The following is a 15,976-nucleotide window of genomic DNA, read 5'->3' on the forward strand; positions in this document are numbered from 1 at the left end:
TATTTCAAAAATCGAAAATTTTTTATTTCCATAATTTTGGATAAAGCAAAAGCATTTCCTTATCTTAGACTGCAATAATTCAATTGACTGTACCTTCTGTAAATATTAGAATCCCTGAATTTCATTTAAATATTTGCCTACATGCTTGTAGGAAGCTTCTGTAGCCTTTTCTTGGCAGGAACTCCAGTTTTCCTGAATTCTTCTCTTTCTTGCAGGTACTCCATTTTGCACTCTTCATAAAAGGCTGGATCCGTATAGCTGTAAAAGGGGGGCCCAGAAAAAAACCAAAACTCCCTTTAAAATGAATTGATAACATTTCAAGCTTTCAATATAACCTCGCTTTAATCAATCAAGCTCAGTCTTTAAAATTAGACTTTAAGCATTGATTGTAAATTCATTGTAAACCATAGGCAGCTACCATAATGAAGGAGGCAGGCAGGAGAGGGCTAATAGTTCTTTCCTTCTAGCACTGTTCAGCACAGCCCCTGGCCTTCAGGAGCATAAGGCATTGGGAGGCATACAAGTAAAATTTACATTACAAAAGGTATATAAAACACTATGCTCAAGGTACAGTCCAGGAAACCATGGAATCATGGGAAAGGAATAGTAGATGGAGGAAAAGCTGTATTTTGAAAGTCTTAAGTAAATCCATGTAGAAAGCAGAGAAGGAAAGTGCAAAGATGAGAGAAAACTCTGATCCGTAAAGAACTGCCAAGTAAATGGGTACTTGCAACCTCACACTTAACTGGAATTGACATGGCTTAAGTTATCAGGAGTCATTTATGCCACAGTAAGAAATTTAAATCTACCTTGAGGAAGACAAGAGGCTATAAACAGCAACTCTACGCCCAAGTTGACAGTAGGTGGCAGATAGACTGCAAATTGGGCAACAGCATTGAAAGCAGGATGTCCAATAAACTGCAGTTTTCCCGCAAAGAAAGGATAAGGGCCTGGGCCAAGGAAGGGGCAGTAGGAAATGGATCTGAGGGACATTTTAGGAAGCAAAATCAATAGGAAATAGCCAATTAGGGATGCCAGACAAGAAAGAACTTTGTAATTTACAAAGACTTGATGTAGCAGGAAGAGAGAAGTTGAGTTCCTCTTGGGACCTGATGAGAGCCACAGAGCAATGCCACAGCTATAGGGAGTAAGAGATTCCCGGGGTACAAATCAAACTTGCTTAGATTTACGAATGAGAGGAGAATCCAGGGATAGATCAACATAAAAAGTAAGCTAAGTTAGAAAAGTCTGAAAAACAGGTAGACATGTTTAGGAATGAGGAAAGAGCATTTTCATGGAAGCCAGATAGAAAAGAATTTTAGGAAAGGGCATTTAGGAAATTATTCCTATCCTTACAAGGAAAAAAACAATGAAGATCATCAATTCTTAGATCTACCATAATACTGAAGTTATATAAAGGGAGTCACCGCCCCAAAAGCAGAGCCAGACAGGCGGATAAGAGAACCTACCGCATTGAATAAATTATGGTATTGGGTGCCATCGAGTCGGTTCTGGCTGATAGCGACCTTATGTACAACAGAAGGAGACATGGCCCGGTTCTGTGCCAGCCGCACAACTTGTTATGTTTGAGCTCATTGCTGCAGCCACTGTCAGTCTGCTTTGTTGAAGGCCTTCCTCCTTTTCGCTGTTTCTACCAAGTATGATGTCCTTTCCCAGGGACTGGTCTCTCCTGACACGTCCATAATATGTGAGATACAAGTCTTGCCATCCTTCTTTCTTTTTTTTTTTTGTGCCATCCTTATTTCTAAGGAGCATTTTGGCTGTCCTTCTAGGACAGTCCATGGTACTTTCAACATTCTTTGCCAGCACCACAATTCAAATGCATCAATTCTTTACTCTTATTTAATGTTCAACCTTTACATACATATGAGGCAACTGAAAATAACATGGCTTACTTGGGTCAGGTGCACCCTTAAGAAACCTTACTTTGCAATACTTTAAAGAGGTCTTGTGCAGATTTATCTAATGCAATGGGTCATTTGAGCTCTTGACTTCCATGAGCACTGATTGTGGATCCAAGTACGATGAAATCCTTGACAACTTCAATCTGTTATCCATTTATCATGATACCTATTGGTCCAGTTGTGAGAATTTTGGTTTCTTTATATTAAGTTGTAATTCACATGGAAGGCTGCAATCTTTATCAGCAAGAGAAACAATTGCTGGAATTAGATTATCTTGGAAAATAAAAACTCTTAGAGGGCCATTCTTATGGGGCCTCCATGTTTTTAAAAGTCTTACTTTCAGAGCTCCATCAGCTTCTCACTGTAAATCGGAAATTTCCTTTGTCTCCTTAGCAATGGGAGGAAAAAGGAAAATATTTTGAAACAGCTCTGTTCTCAAAATTGGCCTTCCTTTAAGGGAAATTACGTGGTTATTTCCACCACCACCCTTCCCAAATTTTTTTAAAAGCAGAAAAACACACAGTCTCAAAAAATAAGGTAAACATCCAAACAAACCCCAAATGTAGCAAAGATTTTAGAATTGCCAGGACTCGGTATTTTAAAGATTAGGATTAATAGACTAAGGGGTACAATGACCAGACAAAATGCAAGAATAGATGGGTACTGTAAGCAGAGAGAAAGAATCAAAAAGAAAGCTGTTAAGTCAAAAACATTGGTATATTGATAATACAGCTGAGGAAATGAATGAGCTATGAACTTCCCAAACTGAAAGGCAGAGAGAAGAGCAAAACCACGGATATCTAAGAACTCTGGGACAGTTATGGAACACGTGGATTATGAGAAGTAGAAGGAACAAGGAAAAATTCAAAGTAATAATGACTGAAATTTCCCCTAACTGACAACAAAGTCAAACTACAGAGAAAAAGCATGCTAAATACCCCAAATTTTTCAACTAGCCAGATCACATTCAAACTGCAGGAAAAAATCAAATCTAGAAAAGAAGACACCTAACCTACAAAGGAACAAAGAAAATAATAAAATCATTTTTAAATGAATAAGAAGAGAGTAGAGTGAAATATTTAAAGTGTTGAAAGTAAAAACCACACACCTAGAATTCTGTGGCCATACTAAAATTATTTTCAAAAGTAGAGAAGAGAGTAAAGCAAAACATCAGACTAAAGCTAATGAAGATGACTGTCTGGGATGAACCGTAACTAGAGACAAGTCTTGGGTGTATCAACTTGATCCAGAGCAAGGACCAATCAAAACAATGGCTTCCAAGGAGACCTGCTGAGGGAGTTAAATTCAAGGCATAAAGTTGAGCTCTGATGGTTAAGGTGACTATCCTGAGAGTTTTTCTTGAAGAACAAAGGATGATTGCAGGGGCTATCATAAAGTTTAAGAAAACGGAAAAGTGTACTGGTGAGAAAAAAAAACAAGCAGGGAAGTTGCAGAGAGAAATTGTTTTGCATTACAACAATGGACCTGTTCGTTTTGGGGGGAGTCGCATTCTTTGAAAATTTCTTTGGGAAATCTTAGCCACCCTACAGCCTTCTTCTAGCCCCTTCACACTTTTTTTCCCCCTTTTAATTCTCCCAACTCAAAGAATACTGCAAGAAACACGATTTGAATCCCTTAAGGACACCAAAGTGCTGTCTTGCTGTGATGTAAATTGAAGAGTGCTGAATGCTTCAGGGAAGCTCGAAGGTGGAAGCATTCTTGCAGACGTGTGTAGACCTACACAGGACGGTCACGTTTTGATGTGCTTGTCTGGCACAGATGTCTGTGATTCTGTCTTGCCCTCATGTTCAGATTTCAGGTCAAATGAATTTATCTTTAACAACTCTCCATTTGCTTCCAGAAAATTTTCCAACCCTCTTTTTCCCTCCCCGCCTATCTTCCTTACAAAAAAACAAAACCAGCCTTACTTCTCTGCCCACTTACACACACCTCAGAATGGACTGGAGCTATTATTTTCTCCTGTTTCTAAAGAGATGATTAATATTTTTATTCAGATAGCAAATAAAAGCTAGCAAGTACAAATCAAAAGAAGAGTTAACACGTACTGCACGCTGACTATTACCAGGGCATTGTGGTAAATATGCTTATATGCATTACCTCACGATCTCTCCATGATGTATAATTACTCCACTTTACATTAAGAAACCTGCCCAGTGATCAAAGAAGAATACTTACTGAAGTATTCAGCAGTACTCTCTTCTTGTGTGAGTGATAAAACAGTAACGAAAACAAAGCATTCAGGAATTGTGTGTAATTTAAAAGTCAAGGAATTATAAGAAACTATCGGTGAATGTGATTTATAAGAATTAATTGTAATGTTAATTTGATTCACTCCAAAAAAATCTACTTTTACCTGATCTTGCTGTCAGGTAAGTGTTGGCTTGCTAACTGCAAGCTGGCAGTTCTCCCTCTGCCAAGGGGAGAGAGCCGAGGCTATCTGCCTCCATCCAGATTCACCACCTCAAAAATCCATGGGGTCACTATGATTGGGAATTGGTTTGTGGATTTGGATTATGTATGTTTATTGTGTTGTTTTAGTCTTTGATTGATTTACCTTAACTTTCCCAGGGGTTAAATTGCACTAATAAATCACAAGGCTGGAAAGGTCTTTTAGATTCTAAATCAGTATCTTTCCATGAAAAGAAATAAAAAGCTCAGCCGTGAGACCAATTACTATAATGTACAGAATTCTGAAACACCTCAATACGTAAAAAAACAACAACAATCTAATTAAAAGGTGGGCAGAACACCTGAGTAGACAATCCACAAAGGACAACACTCCAATGGCTCACAACACATGAGGAAATGCTCATGATCATACCCACCAGGGATATGCAAGAAAACAACAATGAGCTTTCTTCTTACACCCACAGTGAAAGCCAATTCAGGGGGAAAAAAAACAAAAACAATCCCAACAAAGCAGCCAAAGCTGGAGAGGGCTCAGAGAGATTGGAACTCTTATACACTGCTGGTGGGCTTATAAGTATGAACAACCATTGTGGAAAGTGATCTGACGATACCTAAAACAACTGGGAGTAGAAATACCATACGAATCAGCAATACCTCAGAAATAAGAGGCATTTGCTCTCCCATGGTCACTGTAGCGCATTGCACAATAGCACGAAACTGGAAACAGCCCAAATGCCCCACTGCGGAAAAAATGGATAAAGAAAACTCCGGTACATACACACAGTGGAATACTATGCATCCCTTAAAAATAGCAATGAAATCATGAAACACCTCATGACATGGAAGGACCTAGAAACTATTATGGTCAGTGAAGTTACTCAATCACAAAAGGACAAAGATGTATGAGTCCACTCTGCAAGGTAAACTCTAAGATGAAGGCAGAGCACTGCTCCCAGAGCATGTACCTTCTAATCCAGTCCCCGCAAGCACCGAGGCAGAGAGCCTGCCTAGTGTCCATGAGACATGTATGGCCCCCTCTCAATGTCCTGCCACAGAGGAGGCTTCGCCTCAGCAGGGGTCCGTTTTTTCAAGATGTGGAGAGAGGGAGATGATTTGGCTGCTGCCATACAAAATTGTGCTAAAGTCACCCCAATCCAACAGATCCTCCTACCTGAATGATAAGGAAAGCGTACTAGAAATTCAAGTCCTTATGGGGGAGGGGGGCACATATGTCTCAGAGGAGGCATTTATATCTCTGTTGGTAGGAAAATGGAGAGCCGCCTCCCGACAGGAAAATTGGCTCAACAATACTTATGTGGAGCCCAGAAAGAGAACATGCCTGGTGCTGGGTTCTTACGTGGGACACTTGATCTAGTTTCTTTGCAGCCCTTGGTGATCCAGTCCATGAGCCATAGTCTACTGGGACATTAAACTGTTCTTTTGAATCACACAACATCCTTCAAAGGGCACATCAGAAGGACTCGACGTAGAAACCCCACTCAGTGAACTGCGCTTTACTTCAAACTCACTTGTGGCCATTGGACTTAAGACTGAAACCCTCCAGCGTGAGAAGTAACAGGTTGAACACTAGTCCAAGGACATAGCTCTGGTGGATATTGGACTTTGGTTCGAATCTGTTGCCTTGAGGTACCCAATGAATGGTGGCCCAGAACTACCATATACTTAATATTTTAAATGCCTTCCTTGATCATTATGACATGTATGAATCTGGTAGGCATGGCTCTGCTGGTGTGAGTGAATATTATCACCAGCCCTCGCTATTTGTGTGCAGTCACTTAAGTATTTAAGTAAGTCAAGAATGAATGAATTGCAGTTCATAGATGGCCTATACTCATATAGCATCCTTTCCTCAACAGTGCTTTAAATTCTAAACCACGGGCTAAACTAATGACATGATCAATGCTGAATGGTTACACGTTACATTTTTAACTGCAAGGTCAGCAGTTGGAAACCACCAGCGAGCTCTACAGGGAAAAGTTGAAGCATTATACTTCTGTGAAGATGTTCAGGCTCAAAAACTCACAGTGGCAGATCACTGAAGAAAGGGGTGCTATAGCAAAGTGTAGTGAAGAAACTAGATGTTACTTGGCTATCAGAAGAGTCTTAAAGATTTTTCAAACCAGCAGCTATTTAAGTGAGGCATCAACTAAGTCCACATGGAAGAAGCACACCCAGCTGTGTGATCAAAGGATTGTAAATAATATAAACTAAATAAGAAGGAAGGAATGGTATCAGAACTTAAATTGTGAACACTTGGTTTTGTAGAAGGCTATGAATGAAAGTGGAAGTCCAAAATCCATTTCAGGGTCCACACATGCATTACTCCTCCAGTGACTCCCCTCTGATGATGGTTGAGGGATGTGAATAGCCCTGTTATCAGACAGAGTATTGTAAAATCAATGATGACAGATGTACTTAGGTCAAAATGTAAGAGCTTATCACTTAATCTTCCTTTTGACCCATTTTAAAGCTGTTCAGTTAAAAAATAAATAAAATAAAAAGGGAAGGGGAAATACACATGGATTAAACCCAGGGTGAACCCTCTGTGACCATGCACCAGGATGTGAATAATTTTACTATCATCTAGAATGCATTGGAAAGTAGGTTGTTGCAGGTGCAATTAGGTTAAAATTTAGCACCCTCTCATTTTATCTCTGTTATGATCCATTTAAATTTGTGCTGGCTTTTAGTATTTTCTGTTTTCTTTAGGACTGAGGTTTTTATCTTTTTCATTTAGTTAATTGTGTTAGGTTTTGTTTGTTTGCTTGTTTTCTTAGTGTTTTTCTGTACATGAAATCCAGGATTGGTAAATCTATAGAGAGAGTCACTGGATAAATGGTTCCTTGTGGTATGGTCAGGGCGGCTGGGGGGAAATGGGGAGCTAATAATGATGAGTACAAGAATGAAGAAAATGTTCTGAAACACTTAGCTATATATGTTTATGTGTGTATGCCTCAGCACAAACACGGAGGGAAATACTTACTGAGCAGTTAGACAAGCTTTCAGTGTAGAATTTTCTTTCCGGCATTTCACTACCATGAGGATCCCGGAATCCTTGCAACATTTGGTAAAATCTGAAACAAAAAAATTTGGGAGAAAAAAATACCACCACTGTTAAGTCGATCAATAAAATTAGAATTCATTCAAATACCTACGATCTAGATTGTAGATGATTTCTAGCAGAGAAAAGTATAGTCCGGGCATGAGTGAGAAGAATAAAAGGAGAAATCTGCTCCCAGTCACTGTTCAATCTCTGTATGTCGTCTGAGCACATGTGACAGCTGCTGGATCCCAACCCAGTGACACACAGCACCCCTTTTCTTTGAGATAACCTCACTGATAACAGGGCACTTGCTTCACTCTCTGCTCAGCTCTGAGAGGCCCCAGAAATTTCAAATGGCTTTCTGTCAATTTTCTGTTCTCATGATTTGTCTCTCGATCGACTGGACCTTTTGGTATCCTGTCCACTGAGGACAACACCAACTCAGAACACACTGATGCCATAGTCAACCAACAGCTGGCCCATTTATGTGTGATTTTACTGAAACATAGTACATACACATCTATAAAATTTTAAGCCAAAAAAAAAAATCCAAAACAAAACAATGGCGATTTGTTAAGTGCAGCAACATTCACTCAGTGTGCTTTTCTGAGTCAACAGCACTACAGCATAGACATGTGTCTCTATCTGCAGCCTCGCCATACTTGGAAGGACAAGTGGCAGAACAGCAGGGGAATGAACAAGAATGAGAACATAGGATAGAGGAAATGACGAAACAATTTAATCTTCATGGTCATATTGTCAATGACATGTAATAGTCCCCTTCAAGGGCATGCATGGTTAGCCTCCTTTAGCCCTTTGCTCAACTAGGCTCCACACTTGTATCATTTCTTCTTTGATTCCCAGTTCAGCTTGTTGGAGTGTTACAAATTGAATTGTGTCCCTGTCACTTCTGAGTGATAAAAAGATCGGATAGACACCAAGTTAAGGATTGTCTACAGGTCAAGGAATGGCCAGAAATCACGGTCTGGGCAGAGCTACCAATAACAAAGGAACTGGCAGGCCAAGACCCTGACTTAAGACAATTAGCCTCTCATAGAAATATGAGAACATTAGCTTCTACTTTTTTGCAAAGCCATTTGTGTATGGCGTTTTTGTTACAGCAGCACTAGGTAACTAAGACAGACTGATCCTAATCAGGTGTCTTCATTCTTCCCACTGTGCACATAAACTGGACACATAGGCAAAATCTTCCCAAGGGAATTTCCTTTGCACTCCTCCTTAAGGACACTCTAGAACTCAAAAAGTCGGTACCGTCGTATAGCCAGCTCTTCGTAAACTGATACAGTGGGTGGAGGCCACATGGCTATCACAGTCCGTTAACCTTCTCTCAGAAATGCCAATTTATTCATGCACATTAATGTTTGTTATGTATATATGAGAATTATGATCTCAAGTGAAAATGAGAGCATGGGTAATATTCAAAAGTGGCACATGCATAAAAATAATCTGAACTTGGCCTATCTGGTTAAAGCCTTCTTAAAAGAAAAGCATCATGTTCAGCAGTAGTGAGGAAGGATGGACTAATTTCTCTTGTAATCGCACTATCCCACCCTAAGACTGATTTGCTCAATGTCTAGAAGAGAACAATTCCTCATCAAATCCCCCAGTCATTTTTCTGGAAAATACACATTTAATGGACATAATCAAAAGTTCACCTTATGAACTAACAAATACAATAGTTTAACTCTAGAAAATTAACAATAGATTTCTTAGGTATTGTTTTATTTGAAGATTATTTCTTGTAAAATAAAAATGGCCATAATAAAAAGCAGAAGGGAGACAGCTCTTATAGGCACTGAAGACAATGAAGGCAAAGTCTATATGTGTTCACACTTGTCCGAATCTCTCCAGGAATAGCTGTGATTGGCCTCAAGCCTCACACTGTTTGTAAAGCTTTTGTCACTTGTTAAGCAACAAGATTTTAATGAGGATCTTTCTTTCAAACCACATTAGCATACATTCATATAAAAGTGATGCTGCTAATATTGTCGACTGATTCTGAAATGGTATTGGGAAACAAATCCAGATAAAGCTGCTTCAATCTTTCAATATTATGTTAACTGTTGAGGATTGCACACCTTATTCTCTTTCTAAATGCTTGTATTACAATAAAGATGATGAAAAGTAAAATTTCATTTACCTATGTATGTCTTATAGTAATGCAACTAAGTATCAATAAACAGTGAGACTAACAGAATGCAGTGAAATTGTTAAATTATTCTAAGATTTCAATGTACTTAAAGACAGCAGTGAGGATTTTTCATTAAAATTTCAAGAACATGAGGAAAAGAGCCAATAACAAAAGAAAAAAAATTCACAATTCAGCATAATGAAAAACTTTTGTGCATCAAGACACTGTATCAAGAATGAAAAAGGGTAACTCACAAAAAGGGAAAAATACGTGGAAATACCAATACTTAATGCTACCACTGGGCTGTCAGGCCATGGACATGTGTCTGCTTGTTAACACAATGCTGGAATTTATGTCCCAATTATTTCAAATAGCAACAGGGTCACTACTTTCAGCTGGGCTTCCAAACTAAGTACAGATTAAAAAGAAGAAATAAACTGTCAACTTCTGCGGGATTAGACACTGAAAACCTTATGACAGCAGGGAAACATTGTCTGAGTAGTGCCAGAAGATGAGCCCCGCCTGTTAGAAAACCCAAACTAAACTCACTGCACGAAGCCAATGCCAACTCTTGGTGACCCTATAAGCCAGGGTAGAACTGCCCCTGTAGGTTTCTGAGACTGTGACTCTTTATGGGAGTAGAAAGCCCCATCTTTCTCCTAAGGAGCAGCTGGTGGCTTCAAACTGCTGACCTTTTGGACCACAGTCCAATGTATAACCACTATGCCATGTGGCCTCAAGTTGGAAAGCTCTGAAAATGTGAGTGGGGCAGTGCTCTCCTCAAAATAAAGTCAAGCTTAAGGATGCATACTAAGTAAAGCTTTCTTGATCTTCCTTTGATGTGGCCACTCAAAATGAAGATAAATAGCTGCAAACATCCATCGATAATCAGAACGCGGGATGTACAAACTATGACTTTAAGAAGACTAGAAATCTCTCAAAGTAAAGTGGAATACATAAAGACTGATCCCTGGGTACTAGTGAGTAGACTCGACTGGTGTCGGCCATTGTGAGTCAGACAGTCATATGGTCTACTATGCCAAGAGTGAAAAATTAAAGCGGAATTAATCACATTCACTGTCAAGAACATTTAAAGATCTATCATGAAGTACAATGCTTTCTGTGATAGGATACAATCTATATGAATACAAGGAAGTCTAGTTAGTAGAACTATATTAATTCAAATTTATGCATCAACCACTGAAAATAGTGATGAAAAAATGGAAAATTCTAACAATTTGTTCAGTCTGAAGTTGATCACACATGCACTCAAGGTGTATTGATAATTACTGGTGATTAGAATACAAAAGTTGGCCTTAGTGATCTTTCCTTAAACAGCAAAGTATTTGTCAATGTCTGTTTTTCCTAAGATTACACAAAGCAAAGATATATTTGGATACCAATATGATTCAGAATTTTAACATAAAACCTCTATGTAATATTTCTGTGTAATAATATAGCATCATCTTAATGCTCTCATGTTTAACGTTGGACCCTCAATTTAAATGAAAGGCGTTTAGTAATTCCTATTTATTAAAGACAGGAAATAGGGTAGATATAAAAATATCCCTCTGTTCATCAGTACCCAACTGCTTCCTACATAAGAAGGAAAAAGAGATGTGTATAATATTATAGATCGTTAGATCAGTTATTGAATCATAAAAGGTTTTAAAAATAGATGCCTGAAAATATTTTAGGGTGGAACTCGTTAAGTCCCAATTTTTAGTAAAACTTCCTGTAAACACATGTATTTTAAATTTGTAGTATACAATAACAAAATTAATCTGACTTTTCATGAAACGCTATCTAGACCAATGCCCAAGTGCTGTTCGGTCTCAGGAATCCCACCCTTGTGGAAGCAGTGAAGTACAAAGTTCCTAAGACTATGGGAGGGCATGCTCAGTGCTGAGCGCACCAGCTTCAAAAACAGTGGTGACGGTCTGAGCCAGGGCACAGACAGGGAAGACAGCAGTTTGTCTTCCTCTCTCTAATAAGTATCTGGCCGAAGGGAGCCAAAGCCACACGGACAGAGAGCACACGGCGGCGGATAATGAAAAGGAATGAACAGTATTTCATGAAGCTCATGAACAGTACTAACTGGATGTACGTTAGTTCATAAGAAGCAGTGGTGAAACTGAGGATCAGTGATTTCAGTAGTGAGTTTTGGAAAGAATTCAACTCAATCTACAAAGCCTGATATCATAGAAAATCCCATAATCAAGCTACCTCTCCCCCAACCCTTCCCTCCCTCCCAGCTTCCCATTTTGCCTTCCTGATTCACCCACCAGCAGCTGCCTGAGTCTAGGGGCTTCTGGACAGCATCTGACCTGTGTCCTTGAGTTGGACTGAGCTAAGCAGCTTCCTTGAAATAAATTTCCTTCCTGATATACCATTCTTTCTTTTATACGTGTCATTAACTTTGTTTCTCGTGAAAGCCAGCCTAATACAAGACGCCACCTGTAAGACGGCAGATAGAGATCACCACGCCATGCTGTTTCTGGACTATTGAAGAAGACATCCATTTCTACCTAATTTTTAATTACAAAAGACAAAAAAAGATCACATTCCAGCCATTGTGACAGCAATGAAAATAATAACGTGTAATGTTTGTGGCTCTGTGTGCCAGATTTCATATATATTAACTGAGTCAATAAATTAAAATATCTAATTTTTGTCACCTGTCACTTTAGTCCTTATCCAGAGACTCATAAAACATTCATTCATTCAACAAAACTTTAAAAGTACTACATGCCGTTGAGTTGACTCAAATTCAGTGACCCTCCCTGACAGAAAAGAACTTCCCCCAGGGGCTCCCTGGGCTGTCATATTTATGGGAGCAGATCTCCTACAGAGCTGTCATCAGGTGCAAGCCACTGACCCTTCCGTTAGCAGCCCAGAGTGTGTAACCATTGTGGCACCAGAGTTCCTTACGTATCGCACACTCCTTACTATGTGCTTGAGATTGTGTTAGGTTCTAGGGTTTCCACATTGAGAAATACAGAGAGTCCCTGTCAAGAGGGAGCTAACAATAATTCTGGTGCACACATTTGAGTTTGATACCTGTTTCTATAGTGAAAGGACAGAGAAAACCCAGAATTAGAACTCCAAGGAATTTCCCTAGAAGTGCTTTCAAGTTAAGATGCATACTGTATGTGTTATCCAAAGATGAGGAGAAAAGATGACCTAGATAAAGGGAATAACAGACTTAAGAGTGAACAGGCAGGAAAGAGAGTAATTCAAATGGCTGAGTCATTTGTGCTTAGACGGTTGTGTGTTCAGTGGATGGAAGTTAGCAGAGGAAAGCCATGTACCAAGGATGACCTGTGTTGAAGTAGTTAGGCTTTATCCTTAAGGCAATGGAAAGCTCCAGAAAGTTTTTAAACAGGAGAATGGCAAATCAGACGTGCCGATGCAAAGCATTAAAGAGCAGACATGGCCAAGTGAAAGGAACAGGCACCCTGGCTAGGGAGTTAGTACGATAATCCAAGCAAGAGACCATAGGGGATAAAATGGTAAACTCGATGAGAAAGGAGAAATGTGGGTGAATGCCGTTGCAGCTTGACACAAATGAAAGCGCTTGGGATATGACTGGCTAGGAAGGTAACAGATAACTCCTAAATTTCTTGCTGCAGCCCTGGTGGTGTAGTGCATTCCAAGTTGGGCTGAGATTCACATGGCTGACAGTTCAAAACCACCAGCAGCTCCATGGGATGTGGGTTAAAGACTATGCTTTCTACTCCTTTAGACAGTTACAGTCTCAGAAACCCACAGGGGGTCACCATGCGTCAGCACTGTCCCGGTGGCAGTGAGAGAAATCTCTTGCTGAGGATGATGGAGTTAGCTGATGATTTAAAAACACGCTGGAAAAAGAATAGAATATAACTTTTGGTTCTTTTTTGGTGGAATCCGGTGGAGGAAGATGGCATAAAAACGACAAGTTTCGGGGGTGTTGCGATAGTCGAGTAGAGTTGTCAAGAAGGCTAACAGTTATATGGGTCAGAGCGTTATGAGAATCACGAAAAGAGGTCTTGGACAAACACTGAGGGCAGAGATATGTAAGGGAGAACGGAGACTAGACAGACACGTCAGAAGACGCCACTGGCAAGAAAAGCTAAAAGAACCCACACTAACTGCTTAACCGTTACATTATTGATATGTAATCTGGATCCACTGGATCCAATTTTAGTTACTCAGTTTCTTTGGAATAGTTTTAACTAGTGTAAGGATGATTCTCTGTGACTTTCATGAGGATACGTTAAAATGCACTGCTATAAAATCATAGAAAGCTTTATTAAACAAAAAGCAACATGGGCAGCGCTGCTACGTGGCATGGCCTCCATCTGGGTCTGGATAGTTCTGAAGACACTGTTTCATCCGTAACCCTGCCCTGAGGAATGCTGTGCTCTTGCAACTTTATCGTGTCAAAATGACAATATTGACATCCTCAAGAGATTGAAATCATGTTTCATTTGAATATTCTCAGTTTCAAAGAGAAACAAAAACGCGAAGGGACAAAATCGGGGCTGTAGGATGGGTGTGGTAAACCATAGAGCAACCCTTGCTACTCTTGATGAATGAACAGCTCGAGCCATTATCATAATGGGGAAAAAAATGTATTTCTCAGTGCAACTTTGCCTACCAATGCTGTTTTCAATTTTCTCCAAGCTTCTTAATAAGCCCCAGTGGCTGTTTGCGTCCTTGAAAAGGTGTCCTTGTGTCCTCCTTTGGAAGGTAGCAGAACAGTCACCATAACCTTCTGAGCTGACCTCTCGGCCTTGAATTGACGTGGCTCAGCAGATTCCCTCCGAAGTTCCTGAGTCGATCTTATTCCCGGATCGGATCGGACTGGTGTACCCAAGATTTGTCCTCGGTTACAATGTGTACTGTAGAGTCAATCTTGCTTGAAACACTGACAGAAAGATCAGTTCTTTGTAGAGTTTTGGAAGGCACTTTCACAAGGCTGAGGTGTCCTGCTGGTGCCGGGAGAGAAGCACTGAATTGCTAAGGCCTAGGTCTCAGCAGCGCACCCCACAGACCACTCTGCAAATGCTGCTCCCACACATCCTTCGTCTTGGAAACCCTGCATGGAGTCAGAATTGACTGCATGGTGGGGGGTCCGTGTGTTTGAACTAGACAAAGATGAGTGTATTCTTGAGAGTACTTGCCTGTAGCTATCTGTTGATCGCAACCAGAAATGTAAACCCAGGGCATGTATGAATTGGAAGTCTCGTAGTAAAACTTCATGACTTACCCTCAGAGTCTTCCTTATGTCATCTCGCCTCTCCCCCAAACCCAGAAAATTTACACTACTTCAAATACAATAAAACTCACTCCATCTTACAATAACCATATAGATTCGTTAGATGATTCTTGTATAAAACTAAGATAAATTATAGTCTTGATGATCCGCTCTTGAAACATTTTATTATTCTTTCTAGGGATTATGCCATCATGATTCGTCAATTATTTCCAATTATGAAAAAAATGGCTAAAGTCAGAGAATGATGAAATCATCCAGAAGGATGATGAAGCAAGGAAATGAACTCCAACAACGTTCTTACTGCACTGACCAGCGTATTCTATATCATCTTTAATGAACATACAAGTCCAGAGGCATCGTTTTTGTAGTCTTCTTTGTTTTAAGAGATCCCCCCCCCTTTTTTTTTGCCTGTGCTAGGCAGAATGAAGGCCAACAAAGATGTCCGGTACCTAATCCATGTAACTGTAAATATGTTAAATTACACAGCAAAGGGAATTAAGGTTGCTGAAAGAATTAATGTGGCTATCGGCTGACCATAAAATGAGATTATCCTGGATTATCTGGGTGGGCCCAGTATCATCACAGGCTCTCTAAGAGAACAAAACCAAATGCTAAGCCAAGAGGCCACGGAGTGCATTCCAATTTGTGGGAACCCCAAAGAATGATGCAGAATAGTGGGAGAAAGAGATGGGGAGGGGGGGGTGAGAGAAGAGTCAGAGTGATGCTATCATGGTTGGGGGTCACCACAACATGAGGAACTGTATTAAAGGGTAGCGGCATTAGGAAGGTTGAGAACTACTGTTCTAGATGCTGAAAAAGGCAAGCAGCAAATTATATATTAAAATCTTCAGAAAGGAATGTAGTCTTACCAAACACCACCTTCATTTTAGCCCAGTGCCACCCACGTCAGAGTAGTAAACTACAGAACTATAAGATAATAATACATTTGCGTACAGATAGGAACTGGAAATACAGGGAATCCAGGGAGGATGATCCCTACAGGACAAGTGGTGTGAGTGGCGATACTGGGAGGGTAGAGGGAGAATGGGTTGGAAAGAAGGAACTGATTACAAGGAACTATATGTGACCTCCTCCCTGGGGGACAGACAACAGAAAAGTGGGTGAAGGGAGACGTCGGACAGGGC

General features: G+C 40.1%; 1 protein-coding gene across 1 annotated transcript in view; it reads right to left on the reverse strand.

Annotated features, from left to right (window-relative positions):
• CMC1 (C-X9-C motif containing 1) overlaps positions 1-15,976 on the reverse strand; it is an 86,920-nt gene continuing 70,944 nt past the window's right edge. Inside the window, exons 3-4 of the mRNA XM_045297586.1 lie at positions 7,360-7,450; positions 1-258 (exon numbers count right to left, since the gene is read on the reverse strand). Coding sequence (XP_045153521.1) covers positions 138-258; positions 7,360-7,450 — 212 coding nt within the window. The 3' untranslated portion in view covers positions 1-137. The remainder of the gene's footprint in view (positions 259-7,359; positions 7,451-15,976) is intronic.

Source organism: Echinops telfairi, unplaced genomic scaffold (assembly GCF_000313985.2).
Source record: "Echinops telfairi isolate 266 unplaced genomic scaffold, ASM31398v2 ScPeMD7_7420;HRSCAF=8458, whole genome shotgun sequence".
Taxonomy (NCBI): Eukaryota; Metazoa; Chordata; class Mammalia; order Afrosoricida; family Tenrecidae; genus Echinops; species Echinops telfairi.